General features: G+C 32.7%; 1 protein-coding gene and 1 pseudogene across 1 annotated transcript; both read left to right on the forward strand.

The window, feature by feature from the left end:
• Positions 1-9,305: 9,305 nt before the first annotated feature.
• LOC148572570 (uncharacterized) lies at positions 9,306-9,995 on the forward strand. Its single transcript, XM_088509521.1, has one exon. The coding sequence runs from the start codon at positions 9,452-9,454 to the stop codon at positions 9,788-9,790; it is 339 nt and encodes a 112-aa protein (XP_088365647.1). The 5' UTR covers positions 9,306-9,451; the 3' UTR covers positions 9,791-9,995.
• Positions 9,996-19,757: 9,762 nt separating this feature from the next.
• LOC148572571 (uncharacterized) lies at positions 19,758-21,548 on the forward strand (annotated as a pseudogene).
• Positions 21,549-24,925: the final 3,377 nt, after the last annotated feature.

The following is a 24,925-nucleotide window of genomic DNA, read 5'->3' on the forward strand; positions in this document are numbered from 1 at the left end:
ACCCGCCATTACCTACTATAGAATCTGATGCAGGCGCCACCGTCTTTTTATCACTGCCGGTGCCATCTCTATCACCATAGCTCTTTTGGCGATAGGCTTCGCCGCAGACATCGGCTATGCCTTTGGCGACAACCTCTCCAAGAAAATTCTGCCACGCACCATAGTCATTTTTACGATCGGATTCTAGATGTTGAACGCCTCGATCGTGTTGACCAAGGCCTCCTGCCAAGCCTTATTGACCTTGTCAGCCGCGACGAATGGAAGATCAGACTGGCAAACACGTTCTCCACATTCTTCATGGCAGTGGGAAACCTGATGGGTTACTTCTCTGTGTTCGTGAATTACAAGAATACGTTCCCATTCACAGAGACAAAAGCATGCCACTTTGACTACTGCATATGGGTGAAAGGCGTATTATTCTTATCGATCATCCTCCTCTTCCCCCTCACGTGTCTCCTCCTCAAGTAATGTCAGCTTATCCCGGATGAAGTATAGAACTACAGTTTTCAAGGAGCGTATAAAATTACTCTCCCACATTAGCCCATGACAACAATAAAGAAGTCTCGTGGCCCACAAATTCAACCCAACATAATACATAAATTCAATTACAATTTTATCATGGTATCAGAGCCTTGGTATCCTCCTTGAGAAGGATATATAAGTTATCATTTTTTTATATAAGATCAAAATTCATTATGTGCTATGAATCTTATTCATAATTACAGCGTGTTTAGGCCGTTAAATTCATTACATTACACAATTCTATTCATCTAATAATCTAACCGTTTGGGACGACACCCATAGAATAGAATAATCTAACCCCCAAAACTCAATACTATAAATAGAAAAAAAATAATCGAAATTAAACAATTAAATTGAAAGCTTGATGCATACTATCACCAACCCTTGTTTGGAAAAATTTCAGTAATGTGATCTTCAGCCATATATAGTAAATTGATGTGATGCGATTTATTCCAACTAAACTTGTATATTAAACTGATGCAACAAGCTTAATAACTCATAATGCACTGGTAAAAAAACTGGATATTATTCATTTCTCTTGTGTGGTTAGCAAAAAATACTACATACTCATATGGTTGTCAAACAGGCTAGCCCGGCCCCTTTAGGCCCGACACGTTAAGCCCGCAGGCCAAAATTTTCTAGCCCGGATCGTTTATGGTCAGCCCGATGGGTTAAACGGGCCATCCCGTTTGTCATTTTATTTTATTTTTTGAAAAATATTTTGACAAAAAATACCACTTTTAGGTCAAAAACTATTAAAAAATAATATTTTTTGTTGATGGGTCAGATTTTCGGTTCAGATCGGGAGAAATATTAGCTAAAAGTGCTACTTTTTTTAAAAAATGTAAAAAAAAGATAAACGGGCCACCCGTTAAGCCCGCGGGCTACTCCGTTAACCTGTCATTTTTTTCGGGTTAATCGGGCTCTGTCCGTTTAGCCCGAAATTTAAACGAGCTTAATTTTAGAGGCAAAGCCCGCCCATTTAAACGGATAAACGGGCTGGCCCGATGGGTTTAGGTCATTTTGACGGCCCTATAGTCATGAGCTCACCAGTGCAGTTGGAATCCGGGTCACCACCGGCACAACCATGCTCAATTTGAAAGCTATTTACAGTAGTCTCCATCTCCATTGGACTCTACTTTATTTCGGCTATACAGATGTTTTGGCTACCACCCATTTACCACATTCTCGGAGTGCCAGATAGATGGATCTCTTTTGCAGCTTTGTTCTCCAACCCGCCATTACCTACTATAGAATCTGATGCAGGCGCCACTGTGTTTTTATCATTGCCAGTGCCATCTCCATCACCATAGCTCTTTTGGCGATAGGCTTCGCTGCAGACATCGGCTATGCCTTTGGCGACAACCTCTCCAAGAAAATTCTGCCACGCAACATAGTCATTTTTACGATCGGATTCTGGATATTGGACGCCTCGATCGTGTTGACCATGGCCTCCTGCCAAGCCTTCCTTATTGACTTTGCCAGCCGCGACGAACGGAAGATCAGACTGGCAAACACGTTCTCCACATTCTTCATGACCGTGAAAAATCTGATGGGTTACTTTTCTGCGTTCGTGAAATACGAGAATACGTTCTCATTCTCGGAGACCAAAGCATGCCACTCTGACTACTGCATATGGGTGAAAGGCGTATTATTCTTATCGATCATCCTCCTCTTCCCCCTCACGTGTCTCCTCCTCAAGTAATGCCGGCTTATCCCGGATAAAGTATAGAACCACAGTTTTCAAGGAGCTTATTAAATTACTCTCCCAGCTTAGCCCATGACAACAATAAAGAAGTCTCGTAGCCCACAAATTCAGCCCAACAGAATACACAAATTCAATTACAATTTTATCATGGTATCAGAGCCTTGGTATCCTACTTGAGAAGGATATATAAGTTATCAGTTTTTTTTATATAAGATCAAAATTCATTCTGTGCTATAAACCTTATTCATAATTACAACGTGTTTAGGTCGTTAAATTCATTACATGACACAATTCTATTCATCTAATAATCTAACCGTTTGGGACCACACCCATAGAATAGAATAATCTAACCCCCCAAACCCAATACTATAAATAGAAAAAGAAAAATAATCGAAATTAAACAATTAAATTGAAAGCTTGATGCATACTATCACCAACCCTAGTTTGGAAAAATTCCACTAATGTGATCTTCAGCCTTATATAGTAAATTGATGTGATGCGATTTATTCCATCTAAACTTGTATATTAAACTGATGCAACAAGGTTAATAACTCATAATGCACTCGTAAAAAAATCTAGATATTATTCCTTTCTCTTGTGTGTTTAGCAAAAAATACTACATAGTTATAGGGTTGTTAAACGGGCTAGCCCGGCCCATTTAGGCCCGGCCCGTTAAACATACGGGCCAAAATTTTCTAGTCCGGATCGTTTATGGTCAACCCGATGGGTTAAACGGGCCATCCCGTTTATCATTTTATTTTATTTTTTGAAAAATATTTTGACAAAAAATATCACTTTTAGGTCAAAAACCATTAAAAAATAATTTTTTGTTGATGGGTCAGATTTTCGGGTCGGGTCGGGAGAAATATTAGCTAAAAGTGCTACTCTTTTTAAAAAATATTAAAAAAAATTAAACGGGCCACCCGTTTAGCCCGCGGGCTACCCCGTTAACCCGTCATTTTTTTCGGGTTAATCGGGCTCAACCCGTTTATCCCGAAATTTAAACGGGCTTAATTTTAGAGGCAAATCCCGCCCATTTAAACGGATAAACGGGCTGACCCGATGGGTTTAGCCCATTTTGACGGCCCTATAGTCATGAGCTCACCAGTGCAGTTGGAATCCGGGTTACCACCGGCACAGCCATGCTCAATTTGGAAGCTATTTACAGTAGCCTCCATCTCCATTGGACTCTACTTTATTTCGGCTATACAGATGTTTTGGCTACCACCCATTTACCACATTCTCGGAGTGCCAGACAGATGGATCTCTTTTGCAGCTTTGTTCTCCAACCCGCCATTACCTACTATAGAATCCGATGCAGGCGCCACCGTCTTTTTATCATTGCCGGTGCCATCTCCATCACCATAACTCTTTTGACGATAGGCTTCGCCGCAGACATCGGCTATGCCTTTGGCGACAACCTCTCCCAGAAAATTCTGCCACACACCATAGTCATTTTTACGATCGGATTCTGGATGTTGGACGCGTCGATCGTATTGACCAAGGCCTCCTGCCAAGCCTTCCTTATTGACCTTGCCAGCTGCGACGTATGGAACATCAGACTGGCAAACACATTCTCCATATTCTTCATGGCAGTGAGAAACCTGATGGGTTACTTCTCTGCGTTCGTGAATTACGAGAATACGTTCCCATTCACGGAGACAAAAGCATGCCACTCTGACTACTGCATATGGGTGAAAGGCGTATTATTCTTATCGATCATCCTCTTCTTTCTCCTCACGTGTCTCTTCCTCAAGTAATGTCGGCTTATCCCGGATGAAGTATAGAACCACAGTTTTCAAGGAGCGTATTAAATTACTCTCCCACCTTAGCCCATGACAACAATAAAGAAGTCTCATGGCCCACAAATTCAGCCCAACAGAATACATAAATTCAATTACAATTTTAGTCTTTATTATATTATCTTATCTTATCTTTATCTTATCTTTAGTTGCTCTTATCTTATTTTTATTTGTTTTTATCTTTCATAGAATAATGTTCTATATATATTTAGTTTTACCCTCATAGTTTACAACACACTTCAATACAATTCAATCATTCAATCAATAATCAATAAAAGTTCTTTTCATTGCTTTTCCTATTGTTTCAAAATTTTATCATGGTATCAGAGCCTTGGTATCCTCCTTGAGAAGGATATATAAGTTATCATTTTTTCGGTGAGAAATCACCATGCTACTTTTTTCAACCTCCTCCCACAATAAATAATCATAGATTTAGTTACATGCATCCAAGTGAAAATCCTACCACAGTTTTGGTTATCCAGGTTCTTTACCAGCAATTTCGTCTGTGCCTCCTTTCTTCCGCCAGTTTCGTCTGCATTCTGTTTCAACAGTTTAATCTGTATTCTGTTTTAGCAGTTCCATCTGCACTCTTATCGCGCTCTATGTGCCCTCTTTCTTATCGCGCTCTATGCGCCCTCTCTTATTGCGTAGCACGCTTATTTTTTTATTTTTTCTTTTAAAGATCGCTGCTCAAGCACAGCATATCCTTTTATATTTTTGCCGCCGGCAGCTCAAGCTCCGCCGCACGCATCTTCCTCCGCGTCACCACGTCAAACGCGCTTTTCTCAACAATTTCATCAGAACTTATCCAAGCTGTGGATTATTGACATCTTCCATCCACCAGCTTGCGGGGGCGTATTAAATTACTCTACGACCTTAGCCCATGCAACAATAAAGAAGTCTCGTGGCCTACAAATTTAGCCCAACAGAATTCATAAATTCAATTACAATTTTATCATGGTATGAGAGTCTTGGTATCCTCCTTAAGAAGGATATATAAATTATCATTTTTTTTATATAAGATCAAAATTTATTCTGTGCTATGAACCTTATTCATAATTACAGCGTGTTTAGGCCATTAAATTCATTACATGACATAATTCTATTCATTTAATAATCTAACCGTTTGGGACCACACCCATAGAATAGAATAATCTAACCCCCCAAACCCAATACTATAAATAGAAAAAGAAAAATAATCGAAATTAAATAATTAAATTGAAAGCTTGATGCATACTATCACCAACCCTAGTTTAGAAAAATTCCAGTAATGTGAACTTCAGCCTTATGTAGTAAATTGATATGATGCGATTTATTTCAGCTAAACTTGTATATTAAACTAATGCAACAAGCTTAAAAACTTATAATGCACTCGTAAAAAAATCATGATATTATTCATTTCTCTTGTGTGTTTAGAAAAAATACTACATAGTCATAGGGCTGTCAAACGGGCTAGTCCGGCCCATTTAGGTCCGGCCCGTTAAGTCTGCTTTATTCGGGGCCAAAATTTTCTAGTCCGGACCGTTTATGGTCAGCCCGTTTATCATTTTATTTTATTTTTTGAAAAATATTTTGACAAAAAATACCACTTTTAGGTCAAAAACCAATAAAAAATAATATTTTTTTATTGATGGGTCAGATTTTTGGGTCGAATAGGGAGAAATATTAGCTAAAAGTGCTACTTTTTTTAAAAAAAATTAAACGGGCCACCCGTTTAGCTCGCGGGCTAGCCCGTTTAACCCGTCATTTTTTTCGGGTTAACCGGGCTCAGCCCGTTTAGCCCGAAATTTAAACGGGCTTAATTTTAGAGGCAAAGTCCGCCCATTTAAACGGATAAACAGGCTGACCCGATGGGTTTAGCCCATTTTGATGGCCCTATAGTCATGAGCCCACCAGTGCAGTTGGAATCCGGGTCACCACCGGCACAGCCATGCTCAATTTCGGCTATACAGATGTTTTGGCTACCACCCATTTACCACATTCTCGGAGTGTCAGAAAGATGGATCTCTTTTACAGCTTTGTTCTCCAACCCGCCATTACCTACTATAGAATTCGATGCAGGCGCCACCGTCTTTTTATCATTGCCGGTGCCATCTCCATCACCATAGCTCTTTTGGCGATAGGCTTTGCTGCAGACATCGGCTATGCCTTTGGCGACAACCTCTCCAAGAAAATTCTGCCACACACCATAGTCATTTTTACGATCGGATTCTAGATGTTGGACGCCTCGATCGTGTTGACCAAGGCCTCCTGCCAAGCCTTCCTTATTGACCTTGCCAGCCGCGACGAACGGAAGATCAGACTGGCAAACACGTTCTCCACATTCTTCATGGCAGTGGGAAACCTGATGGGTTACTTCTCTGCGTTCGTGAATTACGAGAATACGTTCCCATTCACGGAGACAAAAGCATGCCACTTTGACTACTGCATATGGGTGAAAGGCGTATTATTCTTATCGATCATCCTCCTCTTCCCCCTCACGTGTCTCCTCCTCAAGTAATGCCGGCTTATCCCGGATGAAGTATAGAACCACAGTTTTCAAGGAGCATATTAAATTATTCTCCCACCTTAGCCTATGACAACAATAAAGAAGTCTCGTGGCCCACAAATTCAGTCCAACAGAATACATAAATTCAATTACAATTTTAGTCTTTATTATTTTATCTTATCTTATCTTATCTTATCTTTATCTTATCTTTAGTTGCTCTTATCTTTCATAAAACAATGTTCTATATATACTTAGTTTTACCCTTATAATTTACAACACACTTCAATACAATTCAATCATTCAATCAATAATCAATAAAAGTTCTTTTCTTTGCTTTTTCTATTGTTTCACAATTTTATCCATCTGTTTTTTTTTTTTTTTTTATATACATAACATTTTCTATAAATGGGTAAGTTTTCTTCTAATTCTTTTTCCCGTACATGACGTCAAATTTACAAAAACGATATGTAAGTTAGGGTTTTAATTTCTCTTAAGAAAAATTGTGGTAGCAATTTCTTATTATAAGAAAAAATGTTAGGACTTGTAGTTGTGATATGGGTTGTTACTTACATAGGGAGAATAAGAGTTCAACAGGAATTTTATAAACTACTATGGTTAGGATGACAACTAGCTGATGTATTTAAAAATGGGTAATGTGTAATTTTCACATCGATTATCATTTAAAATGGGCTTCGAAATCGCAACTTTTTAAGAAGGCAATCATTGTGAGCCAATCATTAAAGAATTGGAAAGTACGAAAAAGTTTATTTTACATTAGTAAAATTAATCATCAAATGAGTGCCAGCTTTCGGCAGCTCTATTTGTTTTCATCACACATTTTATATTCAATAGAATGAAGGCATGATAATAGGTAACAATTAACAGAAATATTTGATAATAAAAAAATTAATTAAAAAAATTTAAATTTATTTTGTTTAACCTTTGTTAGTTATTGTTAAAACTAATAAATAATAAATAAAATAAATTTAAACTATTTAAACTAACTTTTTTATTATTTATCTAATATTATCAAATAATTAATGGGTAATATTGAGTTGGGTTTCCCATTATTGTGATCATCCCTCCTGGTGTCGCCAGTTGGGTTGAAAAGTAAGCCTATGTCACCTCTGGTTCCAACTGCTCCATGGTCCATTAGAATAATCTCTCTTCAATCATAGTAATAATAATAATAATAGTAGCTATACGACATGTTTGAGATATATTATTTTAAATGATTTAGCTAAATTTATTAAATTATTTAATATTTTTAATTATTAATTTATGTAAAAATTATATAAAAATATTTTATATAAATACTTATCTTAAAAATTTAATTTCATAATACAATTAAAAGTTTTTTTTAATTATTTTTTTTAGATAACAAAACAAGCAATGCACTACACGACATTTTTTTTGAAATTATATTCTTTTAAAATGTAGTGACATATGTTAAAATTATTATTAGTAAAATTTTTAAATATTTTTTTAATAAATAAATTAAAAACTTAGATTTTATATTTTTATAAAAAAAATTCAATTAATAATTTTAAATGTAAAACTAAACACGTCTTCCTATCATTATTACATGGAAGGAACGGAATGGAATATATGAACATGTGAGCTGTTTATCTATGCAATGGTCAATTTAATACATTATTCTCTCTCCCTCTCTTTCTTTCTCTTTTCCGGAATCAATTTTGTGGCGATTTTTTTATGTTAGAATATTATTGGTAATTTTATTAATATTATGATATTTTGATACAGTACAATGATATGAAAAGTATGTAGGATAAAAAAGTTCGTGAGTAATAATTTTAAATTTGGCAAAAATAACAAAATCATCAAAATCGTGAATTACGATTTTAAATAGGATAAAAATAATTAAAAATCGTGAGTTATGATTTGAATTTTTTAATTAAAAAATTATAATTTATAAAATTGTAAATTACGAATTTTTTTTGTTATATAAATCACTACTCACAATTTATGTTATATATCACATTTGTGGAAATACATCAATTTAAATTTATATTAGTATATTACACAATTTCATTCATATAAAAAATAATTAGTGCAATTTTAGTAGTTGTATGATGTATATATATATGATTACACATTAAAATAAACTAGATAATATTTTCCATATCCAAATTTATAATAAAGTATACGTATGTAAAAAATCAACTATTAATTAGTTAATATGTAAAGAAATATATAATAATTTATTATTCAATTAAAAATTATATATAAAAATATATAAATACCTAAATTGATATTTAATTTTTAGTATATATATAAATTATTGTTGACCAATTTAATTGTGAATTAAATAATATGGTTTTAGAATTTAGAATGAATAAATCACCAATGAAACAGTCCTATGTGATATTGATATACCCGCGTGCTTGACCTCATCCATGATGATTGATTGTTATTACAACAGAAAAATCAATTATGGCTGCAAAACAAAACTAAAACATTCTAGTAGCTAGAACCGTTGTTGAAAAGTTGGAAATTAAAGAGGGTAACGCGGAAAGGAGTTAAGAGCAAAAGACAGAGAAGAAATCAGAAATAGGACCGCCCAAGAGCGGTTAAACAGAAAACGACCCTTCACTCACCATTTCAACCTAACACATGTAGTTAACTTGTACAATCACTAAACTAGATTAATAATAGTATTAAGGAATTTTATTATATTTTGACGGTTCCGTATTTGACCCATTATTGCTAATAGCCACCTTCCACCACATGCATGTCGCACCGCCTATAAATATATGCACCCAATTCTCATAAACATACATTAATTTAAGCCACTTAGAGGGAATCTCACCCATTATTCATTTGATTTTATTCGCTGGCCACTTTCATCACCTAATTATATATAGTCTCCTCTTCCGATCCCCTGTTCATCATCACATTCACATTTACAAGATGGGTTTTGGTTCATTGCAAGTGTTTTTGATATTGGGTCTTTTGGCCACGTCATGCATAGCACAAGCACCAGGAGCTGCACCAACACAGTCACCGAAATCATCTGCACCAGTACCAGCACCAGCAACTTCTCCTTCAAATTCACCAGCTCAGGCACCTAGCCCCAGCGGTTCTTCTCCTCCCCCGCCGGCACCCGGCCCAGCTGGCCCTGCATCCGGACCAGGCTCAGAGCCACCTCCCTCTGCTGTGCCACCCTCTGCTGCATTCTCTATCAGCAACACCTTTGTTGCTGCCACTGCCCTTGTTGGAACCTTGGTCGCCATGATCACCTTGGCTTAATTAAATATATTTATGTTGTTGTTGTAGCTTAAGCTTTCTCTAATTTGGTTTTTGTTTTTGGGCCTGTGTATGCTCTGTTGATGATGTATTTGGATTGTGATTATTTTGGTCATTCTTTGTGATTATGTTCCTCCATCTATATATATCTCATTATTATTGTTATCATCGGAAAGAATAAAAGCGTTTCTCATTCTTTTTTAACTTACATTTTTCGTTGATTCCTGTCTTTCTTACCATCCAAGTCAAAAAACCCTTAATCAATAATGATGGATTCATTTGGGAATGACAAAGTTTACTCTACTATTTACTTTAACTTGTCCCTTTGGTATTTGCAGGCGATTAATCTAGTTATACACAACTTTCCTGTTGCTTGCTTTCGAGTGGTATAGCAATGCAAAGAAAACAAATATTAATCAAATTAGAATTACTAATTAACAGAAAAATTAAAATCAAGTAAATATTGGGAATAATTTTCAATTTTAAAAAAAATTGAAATTTATGTTTTTTCTTTAAATAATATTAATCGATTGGGTTGGGCTATATAGTGTTTTGTTGAAACTCACCTAACCTGAGCTTATTGGGTTAAAGCTTATGGGCTTATAAAAATCCATGACCCATATGGTAAACTTTATTAGAGTTTAGACTCCTATGAGCACAAAAGACCAAAAACCAAAAGACTCCTATGAGCACAAAAAAAAAAAGTAGAGACTCCTCCAAACGGAAACAATGACTACGTTAAGCTAAGGCTCTTCGGCGAGAGGTAGTTTGAATTAGGAAGTATCAGATTGGGTAGGTCTAGTTTTTGGGTCCTTTCTGAGTGTGAGCCAGGAGAGTCCGGCTCATGTCCAAAAAAAAAAAAAAGTCATAGGTCACGACCAAAGCTAAATAAATAATAATTATGGTTATTATATTATGAATTATTTTTTACGTACAAGCATTTTTTTTATATAAGTTTTTACAAGTTATTTATATCACGCATTTTTTACCGTTACTGCACGTTCTTCTTCTTCGTTATCGTCGTCATCAACCCCACATCTTCCTCCTCCTCCTACTCTTCCTCCTTTTTTTCATTAGAATTTCTTTTTCTTTTTTCTTTTTTTCTTTCTCCTTCATTATCAGTTATCTCGTTATTGAAGATAATGAATAATTTAGGTTCAGATTGTCAATTGAACCAGAACGAAATTGGTTATTGTTTTGAATCTAATCAAGTGGCTGAAGTGTGGTTCAATTCAGAAGAAAAAAATGTAGCACTAGAAGAAACATTTTTCTGTATTTGCAGCAAATTTGAGTGTAACACGAAGATATTTGGGTGTAACACGATTACACGAAGATATTTGGGTTTATTTTATTCTGATAAGTTCTGCATAATTCAAAATTCTTCTTCTTCCTCCTTCTTATCTTCTGTTGCTTTTTTTCTTATTCATATTTTTCTTTTTTGTTTTACCTGTTCAAGTTTTTTTTTGTTTTATTCTATTAACAATAATAAAAATAAAAAAATCAAACAAAAAAGAAGAAGAAACACATAATGCTGCAAAATTACTTAGAAGATGATGAATTTACATTCATTTAACTAAAAGAAAGAAAGAAATAAAGAAAAAAAAGGAAGAAGAAAAAAATGCAACATTAGAGAAAATATTTTTCTGTATTTAACTTGGGTGTAACAAGAAGATATTTGGGTGTAACACGAATATATTTGGGTGTATTTTTATTCTGATAAGTTCTGCATAATTTAAAACTCTTTCTCTTCCTCCTCCTCATCTTCTGCTGCTTCTTCTTTTTTTTTTTTTATCATCATCACGACCATGTTCTTCTTCTTTTTCTTATTCATATTTTTCTTTTTGTTTTACATTCTCAAGTTTTTTCTTGTTTTACTCTCTTAACAAGAATAAAAACAAAAAAATCAAACAAGGAAGAAGAAAAAACACATAATGCTACAAAATTACTTGGAAGATGATGAACTTACATTCATTTAACTAAAAGAAAGAAATAAATAAGGAAAAAAAGAAGAAAAAAATGCAGCATTAGAGAAAACATTTTTCTGTATTTGTAGCATATTTGGGTATAACACGAAGATATTTGGGTGTATTTTTATTCTAATAAGTTTTGTATAATTCAAAACTTTTTCTCTTCCTCATTTTCATCTTCTGCTGTTTCTTCTTTTTCATCTTCTTATTTCATATTCTCATAATTCTTCTTAGGAGGAAAAAAAACAAAAAAAAATACATAATGTTGCAAAATCAATAGAAAGAGAATGAGGAAAAAAAAATACAGCAACAACAACAGTAGTAAAAAAACGACGATGAATATGAAACACGTGAAGAAAAAGGAGGAAAAACGCAAAAAAAGAACGAAAAGAAGAAGGAAAAAGAGGAGGAGGAACGCTAAACGCACTATAGAAACCATTGAGTAGCGCGCATGTTGAGACGCTCGTATAGATGAGCGTCCTTTTTATTGAGTTTTGTCCAATTTATATGACTTATAAACCAAAATGATTTATATGTATAGCTCCATATGGACAAAATTAAATTTGGAATAGAGTTCATTATACTAAATTGGGAAATAGCTTCATTCTTATTTTTGGAGGTATTAGAATATAATTAGGATCAATTAGCATTATTTAATATATTTGAATATTTATTATAAAAGATTATGTCTTTATTATTATGATTCTCTTAGTACTTATAAATATTTTTTTATATTATATTATTTTAGACAACTTAAATAAATAATTTAAATACACTTAATAATATACAAATTTTGTCTCCAGTCAAGTCTCTTGTTTCTAATAGGAGGAGTTTGTTGTTAGTTTCTGTCACAAACTTAATAAGGGGAAAAAAAAAACATGCGCCCATGTTTTCTATAAGACAAAATATTGAGTAACTAAAGTTTTATTGTTAAGTTTTTTTATTACATGTATTAAATTAAAAAATAAGACATTTGAATGAGTAGGATTCATTGTTAAGTCTATAATTTAATGTTTAGTCTCTTCTATTATCATCCAAGTTTGAGATTTTATGAGTATTTGAAGCATAGGACAAATGGTTACGTATAGTGCGAACACCATACCTTGGAAAGCATGTGATTGCAGGCCACACGTGTGCAGTGAAAGCTTCCTTATTATATGAAAGTTTTGTCTTGCCAGAGATTAAATCTGATATTGACAAATGACACGCTAATTGCTAAGAGACAGAGACAATAACATTCATGTTTCATGATTCATCACTTCACGTGTAACGGTAGGGATAGACACCACTTTTTTTTTTTTTTTAATGTGGGCTCAAAATTAGAAAGGGTGAATTATCATTCGTTTGGTTTGGGCCCAGTGTTTTTTCTTAGTCTTGTCCATATGTCAACTAGCTTCTGGATATGCTTGCCCATCACCCTCTTTTCATATACCGACAAATACTATATAATTGCAAATGGAGCCCAAATGTTTCATCCCGCTAAATTATTTTCTCCTTTTGTTTAATATATGCATGTATAAAGTAAGCATTAAAATATTATTTTATTGAGCAGGTAAACCAAAATTGATACTGCCAATGAGTTATAATTCAAATGACATAATCTCCTCATACTCAATTAAAAAGTTACGAATTCGAGTCTCATATCTTTAATAAAAAAAAAAAAAAAACCAAAATTGATACTTATTATTATAAATTATAATCAGATAAAATTTATGTAAAAGTAATTATAAATGAGTCTTGCTATATACATATAATTATTGCATATCACTTAACATCTAAAATTTCATATATATATATATATATATATATATATATATATATAATCTATGAACTTTTCTATATACATAATTATTCTTTTTATTCTTTTAGATATTAATAGAATTTTGACGTAATATTGTTTAAAATTTTAGAGACATTGTTCCTCGTATATTCAGAAAAATTAGTCATAATTATATTATTATATAATGTCTCGTGTGTAATATGTCTTATTTTATTGGTTTAATAAATATTTAATTAAAAAGAAATTATGATTATTTTAAAATGTAACCAACTTGATGGAAGTTGATTTTTATAAAAGAAAATTAGAATTCAGTCATTTCTTTCTACCTATGAAGTCTTTCTTTTTCATTCACCGTTAATAACTAAATTGAAAAAAGAATTAAGAAGGCAAAGAAATAGACAAAATAAATTCTTTCTAATACCATCATCATCATGGATTAAAGTTAGTAACTTTTCTCATTTTTATTTGTGATAATCATAAATTTCAAAGATTTTATGTGAATGATAATTTTATAATGTATATTAATATTATATTAAGTATAACATATAATTCATACTCTTATCGTTATTATTTGATAATAAATTTTATTTGTCAAAAGGCGAATTTCTATAAGGTCAGTGTATGAGAAATATTTACATGATGAATACTTTAAAATGAATTATTTATATAAAATATATATTAAAAATATATAAAATAACATATTTATAGATGTTTAAATATATAATTATTATTAATTTAGCAGTTAACTTTTTTAAAGATGTTTATGAAGCATAATATATATAACCAACTGAACGGCTAATGCTGCTTAGAGATTATTAAATCACAAACATAATAATAATGAAAGTGACGATTAAAAAGGTTTGCCGGTATAAAAATGTACAAGATTAGGATTAGGATGAAAAAGCATCCTCAAACTTCGATCACTTTCGTTTTCGGATGATGCCATGATGGTTATGGTTCAGAACATGTAAGGATTAAAAGGGCCTGAAATTAACTCCACAAAAAAATATGATAATAATTTAAGCAAAGGAAGAGTTGAACAACACGTATATCCCGATCTTGAAGCTTTCTAGTTAGAGTTTATCCGAATTTCGAATTAGAGTCATTTATTTGTTTTTATTTATTATTTCTTTTTGTTCTTTTCTTTGGTAAAGCAACGAATCAAAGGAGGGTCAAGTTGGGTGAATATATTATCGTAGCTGCTAGCAATTCTGTCATAACCGAAACAACAGAATCTAAGAGTTAGTTAATGTGTCAAAGCTAGTTTTTCAGGCCTTGTTAACACAAAGTTCGTTAGAGATGCTATAAGTCTCTCATATATTCATTTGACCTAAAAGAGGAGGCGAAATTAGATTAATTAGTTATATATGCTTTTAATTCTTAGAAAGAGAAAATTCTATGCCATAAATTGAATTACGTTAATTTATTCTGTAAATTGTGATGGGACAACAATTTTAGTTCCACAATTGCTGCCCAAATGAACTTTTGCAAATTAAAGAGAGAAACAAATTGAAGTTTTTTCAAACACTCGTATTTATATGTATGATGAGGTGTACGTAATTATTGTGTCAAACCAGGGTTTTATTATCTACCTTTAGGAAAAAGGAGGCATATTGTATATGATAATTGCATTAGTATTCCGATCAAGTAATCATAGATTCGCACTACCTTTTGTTTTAGGGAGTCAATAATATCAATAATGATATGATGGGAGTATATATATGAGGAGATAAAGGTGAAACACAATGGTGGATCTTTTGACAAATGTGCACATCCAAGGGAGGTGGCTACTTATTTCAACATAATACTCCATAATAATAATTATTTTAACAACTATAGAGGCATCAACTACTACTGTTAATTAGTTAATACTTACTTTCAAGCTTTCCAGCTTGTTTATTTTTGACTTCTTGTCCCACCCAACCGTGCCATTGCTATGCAAATTAACACTCGGAGGATCCACATTTAAGACTTGCATAGTGCCCAAAAGCCCCAAAGATTCTCCTCATCAAAGGATGAGATTATTAGGAATAGTACTTATCGCTACTTATTAAGTTGAGAGATGTTAAAATTAGAACTATAAGTTAATTAAAAGGTGAATGGTATCCAATCCTTCTAAAATAACATGTAAGTTATCCTTTATTATGTGTCATATTGTAATTGGTCCTTATCTTAACCATAGTTAGGTTATTTTATAATTTATTATTTCAGATTTATCAAAGTTCCACTCCCGTTAATTGAAGCACATTCCACTCCTTCCAAGCACTGTCGTGTTGGTGACAAGAAGCGCCAACGTCATCGCCATCTACTGCCCTCCCACACAAACTCTCTTTCTTTAGTGCATCATCCTTTAGTCACGTCGTTGAATTCCGTCACCAATAACTTCGTCGTTCTTCCCAGTATAGCCAACGTCTCTTTTTGCCATGGATCACTGCTTATCCACATAATTAATGGTTAATTTTGGTTATTAAATTTTTTTATTAAAAAAATATATTTTTATTTAATTACGTGATGGAACATATATTTATATGTAAAATATAATATAATATAACAAAAATAAATCTATTCAAAGTATTTAAAAGTATAATTAAAATCATGAACATACAAATATAATAATAAAATTTGTACTCCAAACAAATAAACATATTTTTTTATCATACATATATTATTTAAAAAATAAATATATTATTAAAATTAATAACATAAATTTAAAATGATAAAATTCAACTTTCTTACCGTATTTTTTATAGTATTTTTATTTTTTTATTTATTAGTATTTTATTATTTAATTAATAATTAAACAAATTATTTTTATGAAAAATTATTTTTTTTGTATTATATTAGAGAAGAGACTAATATAGCAGCTTAAAAAATAAATTGTATAAATATTTAAGAGATATATATGAAATACATACCTAAAATAAATAAAACAGACAAAATAGGAGTACACTTGAAAAATAGAGAATTATTGTTGTCTGTTTTATTTATTTTAAGCATGTATTTCATATTTATCTCTTAAATATCTATCTATATAATTTACTTTTATTTTAAAAATTTTAATATTATCTATTTTTTATTTAAAAATTATTTTTACATTATTTTTTAAACTGTTATATTGGTCTCTTCTTTAAAATAATAAAAAAAATAATTTCTCATGAAGATAATTTATTTAATTATTAATTAAATAATAAAGTACAAATAAATTAAAAATTAAAAGAATAAAAATACTATAAAAAATACTTGTAAGAAAGTTAGATTTTATCATTTTAAACTTGTGTTATTAATTTTAACAATTTATTTTTTTTAAAAATAATTTATGTACGATAAAAAATATGTTTTTTCTGATTTTAATTATGCTTTTAAATACTCTAAATAGAGTTATTATATTATATTTTACATATGAATATATGTTCTATCGTGTAATTAAATAAAGATTTGTTTTAATAAAAAAAATTAATAACCAAACTAAACATTACTTAGGTATGTATTTTATATTTATCTCTTAAATATTTATACAATTTATTTTTTAAACTGTTATATTGGTCTCTTCTCTAATATAATACAAAAAATAAATTTTCATAAAAATAATTTGTTTAATTATTAATTAAATAATAAAGTACTAATAAATTAATAATTTAAAAAATAAAAATACTATAAAAAATACGATAAAAAAGTTGAATTTTATCATTTTAAATTTTTGTTATTAATTTTAATAATATATTTATTTTTTAAATAATATATGTATGATAAAAAAATATGTTTATTTGTTTGGAGTACAAATTTTATTATTATATTTGTATGTTCATGATTTTAATTATACTTTTAAATACTTTGAATAAATTTATTTTATTATATTATATTTTACATATAAATATATGTTCCATCACGTAATTAAATAAAGACATATTTTTTTAATAAAAAAATTTAATAACCAAAATTAACCATTAATTATGTGGGTAAGAAGTGATCAATGACAAAGAGAAGCGCTGGCTATACTGGGAAGAAAAGTTGTGTGGGAGGGCAGTAGATAGTGATAACGTTGGCTCTTCTTGTCCCAACTATGATTAAGATAAGGACCAATTACAATGTAACACATAATAAAAAGTAACTTACATATTATTTTAGAGGGGATTGGATAACATTCACCTGATTAAAAATGATTCACATACATAATTAGTAAATAAATATATTTGGATCTCACAAAACATGACTTTGATTTCTGTTGACAAATGAAAAATACTCTACTCCTAGCTAGCTAGTAGGATTATTGAAGATAGAGTCAAAGAGAGAGAATCAAATTAAAGGAAACTCTATTATTAGTTAATGGGTTTATGTTGACCTAATTCCATAGCAATTATATTCTAGACTACATACAATTTCATAGTAACGATTGATTGGCATGCATCATAAAATAAAGAAAAAATATCATTTTCTTTTCTTGTGAGACATTAAAGTAATATTTTCTTTCTTTTTATTTATAAAATGTATATTTTACTCTCTTATAACTTTTAAAAAATATTTTTTTTAATTCATTTTAAATTTTTTGTATTAATTAATGTTAACTTTAATTTATTCATTTTTCAAGAAAAAATAAATTATTTTTTATAAAAATATCCTTTAACAAAAATTTTATTTTTTATCATTAAATTTTGCTTACCAAAATATTCTTTGATAAATTATTTTTTATTGATTAAATTGTATTTTTATCAAAATATTTTTAAAAAATTTAATAATTAATTTTTTTCTAAGATACCCTTCAATAATTTTTTAATTATTAAATTATAATTTTACCAAAATTTTTGTTAACAATTTTTTTATATTTTACTATTAATTTTTCGATATCAATATATATTATTTTAATATTAAATAAAAAATCTTAGTAAGATTATTTTTTAATATAAATATATATTAATTGTTATACATATTAACAATAGTAATATTTTTTTATTTAATGTTAAAATAATATATATTGATATCAAAAAATTAATAGTAAAATATAAAAATAATTGTTAATAAAAATTTTGGTAAAATTATAATTTAATAATTAAAAAATTATTGAAGGATATTTTAAAAAAATAATTTAATTAATAAAAAAATAATTTATTAAAGAGTATTTTGCTAAGAAAAATTTAATAACAAAAAAATAAAATTTTTGTTAAAGGATATTTTTGTAAACAATAATTTTTTTTAAAATAGATAAAGTTAACATTAGTTAATATAAAAAAAATTAAAATGGATTAAAGATGAAGTTTTTTAAAAGTTATAAAGGAGGGGAATATACATTTTATAAATAGAAAGAAGTGGAATATCATTTTAACATCTCGTAAAGAAAGGAAGTGGTATTTTCTCTAAAATAAAAATAGACCTTATTATTATTGAGTTAGGAGGAAAGTTTTCCTACGTGAGAAACTGTCTTTTTTTTATGCATCTCTCCATTCCTTTAGCTGTTGAATTCCATCAGTTAATCTTAAATTCGAATAACTATTCCTACAAAATATCTTCATGTGAAAATAAAAAAAAAATTAAGATGTGAATATATTAAATAGTTGAGTAAAGTATCATTTATGTCTCTAATGTTTGGGGTAAGTCTCAAACCTATTTCTAACGTTTTAAACGTCCTATTTGTGTCCCAAACGTTTCTAAATCGAATCAATGTTGTCCTACCGTCCAAATTACTAACATTTGGTTAACGGCGTTACACACGTGGACATTAAGTGAGTAAGCCCAAAGGTTGAGATACACACGTCTGCCTCTTCGCGTCCAATATACAGTTCACTATAGCAAATACGAAACGTCGAAGAATCACAGCACCTCTACCCAACGTTTTTTATTCCAGTTCTGGTGACCACACACGTTTTTTCTCTTCGTCGAGGCTGACCGTAGGGAGGGGCTGCAAGGTAGTTGGCTGATCGTTCTTGGGAGTTTTGCATGAAAGCTTACACCTTTGTTGTGGTGACAGAGTTTGATCGTGCGACGAGGTATGTACTTGAAAAAAAAAATTTTTTTGGGGTTTTATTGAGTAGTTCCACGAAGAAAAGATGGCCGGCAATGTATGAGATTGCGTGCATTTTTAGGGTTTAGTTGGTTTTTTATATTCTCAGCAAAATGTTCGTTGCTTATGTTAGTTAGGGCATGAATTTACGTTTTCTGGTGATTGAATGTGTGCCTGCGATTGATGTTGTTTCGTTATGTTTGCCTGTTGTAACAGGGTCTGTTGGTTAGGATGAGTTATTTTAGTGTCAAAGTTTACCACCATGGTAACTTTGGACTTCAACGAGGGCAATTGAAGTATTTGGGTGGGGAGACAACTGTCATAGACTACTGCAATGAAGATGAATGGAGCCTGATTGAGGTTTATGACATAGTGAGCAGACAAGGGTATTTGAAGAAAGATATTGCTGCAATGTGGTACAAATCACAGGATCAGAATACAGAAGAAGGCTTAAGGATGCTGCGAACTGATAAAGATGCAATGAATATGGCTAACATTGGGGTTAGGGAGGATATGGTGGAGCTGTTTGTAGTTCACAAAACAAGTGATATCCATGAGGTGGTTGAAGATGTATACTTGTTAAGGAGTACTGAAAGTAACATGCAAGTGAAGGGTGGTGGATCTGATGGGCAGGGCCCAATGGTTACAAGTGAGGCCCAAACAGTTGGACAGGTAGAGAAAAATTCTGGTCCAAATGTGGAGGAAGAAATTGTGGATAACAAAGATGAATCAGATGAGGAAGGAGAGAGTAGTGATGGCAGTGAGGACGAGGACTATGAACCCAAGGGTGGTGAAGATGATAGTTGTGATTCATGGAGTTCTGATTCCAGAAATGGTGATGGTTCAGAAGATAGTGCTGTCGAAGTTGTGTTTGGTGACAGTGATGATGATAAGGAAGGGGCAGAGGGCTTAGTAGATGTCAACATCAGGGTAGGGGATAGATTCGAGGCTGCATCAATTGAAACCCAAACAGATGCAGCAAAAGCTAGTGGGAGTGCCAAAGGTAAGGAGAAGGTTGTTGCAGGTTTAGGTGATGAGGAAGAAGGATATGATTCTGAAGATTTCCTAGATATGCCTATTACTGATGATGATGAGAATGGAAATAGTGTTGCAAAGAAGTATCCATTGCACAAGCAGCTAAAGAACATGAGTGAGTACAAGTGGGAGGTTGGAACTCTTTATGTCTCAAGAGAAGAGTTCAAGGATTGTGCCACTGCCTATGCTGTACACACTGGGAGGGGTTTGAGGTTTGATAAGGTTGATCTTCGGAGAGTGAAGGTCACTTGTGTGGAGGGTTGTAACTGGTTTGCATACTGTGGGAAGATTAAGAATGAGCAAACATGGCAATTAACCAGCTGCCATAACAAGCATAGCTGTTCTAGAGAGTTGAAAATTGGAATTATGCATGCAAAATGGTTGGACAAGGTGTTTCTAAAAAAGGTCGCTGAGAATCCAAAAATAAAGCTCTCCACGCGAATGAAGAAAGCATACAGCAAGTGGAATGTAGAGCTAACTAAGTCTAAAGCTGCCCGGGTTAAGCAGTTTGCACTTGATGAGTTACAAGGAACGTACATAGAGCAGTATCGGAGACTGTATGACTATTGTCATGAATTGCTGAGGCCTAACCCGGGTTCTACAGTTAAGTTGCAAGTGGAGAGACCACCTGAATTTGCTTCTGAGAGACCAAAACCGGGTGTGGATTTAAGGCCGAAGTTTCAAAGACTCTATGTGTGCCTTGATGCATGCAAGAAGAGTTTTATGGTTTGCAGACCAATAATTTGCCTTGATGGGTGCTTCATCAAGACACCATATGGAGGTCAACTTCTCACGGCTATTGGCTGGGACCCGAACGACCAGATACTGCCGATAGCCTACGCAGTGGTTGAAGCACAGACTAAGGACACATGGACTTGGTTTCTCACGAATCTGTGTGATGACTTTGGTAGTGACAAGCTAATGAGATGCACCTTCATGTCTGACTAACAAAAGGTACTTATTTCTCTACTCACTTCATTCATATAATCAGTTTTAGTGTTAGACTTGCTGATAGCTACGTTATTGATCCTAGTTTAGTGTTAGAGTTGTTGCCTATAGTGAACCTAGTGATTGAAATGTATGACTTGTAGTATGAATTGTGCATGTCCATACTACTTCAAGTAAAAACTGATTAATTGTAATTGTCATTATCACATATCATGCTGATAATAGATTCTGTGATTAATTGAAATGTATGTACTTGGTTAATTGTCATTATCACATATCATGCTGATTTAATTACTACTTCAAGTAAAACTGATTTACTATGGATTTAGGGCTTAGTTCCAACCTTCGATGAGCTCATTCCCGGAGTGGATCATAGATTATGTGTTAGACATCTTTATAACAATTTCAGGAAGAGATTTCCAGGGCTGCAACTAAAACTGATGATGTGGAATGCTGCAAAAGCCACTTATTTACAAGAGTGGGAGAGAAACATGGCTGAAATCCAAAAGGTTGATAATGGAGCCTACAACCACCTTATGGAGATTCCAACCAAATATTGGTGCCGGCATAAGTTTGGGACTTGGTCTAAGTGTGATACCTTGGTAACAACATGTGTGAAGTATTTAACTCTGTGATTGTGGACGCCCGGGAGAAGCCTATAGTCAGTATACTTGAAGACATCAGAGTATACATAATGAGGCATTGGGCTGATAATAGGTATCGGATAATTGAATACCAAAGAGAGGTGTTGCCCCGTATCAGGACTAAGGTTGAAAAATAAGCTGATGCAAGTGGTAAGTGGGTGAGCACCTATGCTGGTCGTGACAAATATGAGGTAACTAGCATCCATGGAGGCAAAGAGAAGTTCGTGGTTGACTTGAAGAATCACGAGTGTTCGTGCAGGAAATTTCAGTTGTCCGGAATCCCCTGTGCCCATGCCATGACCTGCATTAGGAAGATGTGCTTCAATGTGGACAACTTTGTTACAAACTGTTACAAGAAGGAAACTTACTCTGACTGCTACCAACATGTGGTGTATCCAGTGAATGGCCCTAACCTGTGGATGAAGACACAGTTTGATGACGTTTTGCCACCAGTCTACAGAAAACCCATTGGAAGGCCTAAACTGAAACGGAATAAAGCTGCAGATGAGAATTCAACTAGGGGAGGAGTGTCTCGCGATGGGCAGACTCAGAAGTGCTCCTATTGTTTTGCTAGAGGCCACAACAAACGGACCTGTCCAAAGAAGCGAAAAGTAGCTGCCACTACTTCGATAAGTACAATAGTTGTTTTTTCTGGTTTTGGCTTCATTTTGCCTGATTGCATTCAAAGATTATAATGTCGTATTGTGGCTGTTAACTAGGCAAACAAAGTTGCTGGGTTTACAAGAAGAGCTACAAGAGTCATTTCTAGCACTATCTCAAGCACTGTGTCTAGTACTATCTCCAGCCAAGCTTCTAGGCAATCACAAGCTGCAGCTAAGAAGACCAACACATCAAGGCCAAAGAGAAAATCACCTTCCAATGATATCAGTTCCCAGCAATCTCAGGCTAGGTCAAAGAAGGCTAAGATAACTCCGTCAAACAATAATTCTGGACAACAACTCAAGGATGCTGCCAAGCACAACAATCTCAGAGTGCTGCCAACCCCATCCAAGCACGTCAGCATATCCCAACTGAAGTTTATGGCTAGGACACCTCCAAAAGCATGGAAGAAGATGTGATGATGATGATGTGTGCAGTTTCATGTTTTCTCTTTAGTATCATTATAATTTGTCAAAACTAGTTTAAAGACTCCCTTTTGTTATCTCATACAGTTGTTGTGGAGCAAATAGTGTAGCTCCTATTTTGTTATTTTGCTGTGAACCTATTGTGCTTGTTGCTAATTATCTCATACAGTTGTTGTGGAGCAAATAGTGTAGCTCCTGTTTTGTTATTTTGCTGTGAACCTATTGTGCTTGTTGCTAATGACAATCTTAATGGTTAGTGATTAAGTAATATATTACAGTTCAGATTGTTGTCATGATCATGACTTGCTTCATTTAAGCAGAATGCAAAATATAACATTTTATTTCAGCTGCAAAATATAACAATGCAAAATATAACACTTTAAACAGAATGCATAATATAACATTGCAGCTGCACAATATATCACTGCACTTTTTTACACAAGCACAACATAGCATTTTGCCAAACTTAAATCATCAAAAAATCATTTCATTACAATTTCATTCAGTTCAACAAAAAACCAACCATGTCAACATCAGTGCTATTTCTAGGAAAAAATACAGAGCACAAGTTGGGATCTAATGATATTCTCCTAAATCTCACTATCTCAACATCATTGTAGTAAAAGTTTCCCAAATTTGGTGCTGCTTGTTTTCTCACAAACTAATATTAGGGCAACTGTCCATCCAACTAAAGCAACTCCCACTGCAACCATGAACCTGAACTCAACCTTCTCCATTTTGCTCTTCAAATTTCTGACCTTCATCCTTAACCTTGAAACTTGTGGGGGCTCTTCCTCTGATTCTGCCCATACAAAATAGTCGCATTCTTCTCCAATCTATACCAAATATGACATAACCGAGTCACACCCACAGATTGTCAAAACATATAACTCAACAACAAGAAACGCATGGCTAAAACTCACCCCAAAGTTAACGCAACCCCAGAACCTCCACCCGGGATTTTCTGACGTCGATGAGGTGGCGAGCACAGGCCGTTCCCCACAATAGTAAGTTGTCCTCCTACGACGTGCCTGGTTTCTATTTCGTGTCGCCTGCTTGATGCCGTGTGTCGCTTCAGATTGGCATGCATCAGCCTCCATCCTTTTTCAATCAGAGAAGTCGAGCTTCGCAGAAGGTGCAGCATCAAAGAGGAGAGAAGATTTGCAGAATTAGGGTTTTCAAGAGGACCATTCTTTACTGTTTATCTGTTTTTTTTAATTTAATAACGGTCACATAAAAACCCCTGCCACCATGTACAGTAACCTCCACGTATGCAACGCCGTTAACCAAATGTTAGTAATTTGAATGGTAGGACAACATTGATTCAATTTAGAAATGTTTGGGACACAAATAAGACGTTTAAAACGTTAAAGATAGATTTGAGACTTACCCCAAACGTTGGGAACATAAATGATACTTTACTCTAAATAATTTAAACTATTTAAGTATCATTTTCAAATTAATATTTTTGACGTGAATAATCACCTTAAATTAGTTCACATCATCACATGTATTTTCTCATGGGCTTGGAGGTTAGTTCATACCTAATTAAGAAGACAAATCAATTAATGTCAATTAGAAAAAGAACATAAAGCCTATAAAATAATTAAATATTAAAAATAAATTAAATAACGCATATATTTAAATATAAATATATTAGTATATAATTTTATTAGTTAATTTTAAT

This window comes from Arachis ipaensis, chromosome B3 (assembly GCF_059453495.1).
Source record: "Arachis ipaensis isolate K30076 ecotype BB chromosome B3, ASM5945349v1, whole genome shotgun sequence".
NCBI classification, from domain to species: domain Eukaryota; kingdom Viridiplantae; phylum Streptophyta; class Magnoliopsida; order Fabales; family Fabaceae; genus Arachis; species Arachis ipaensis.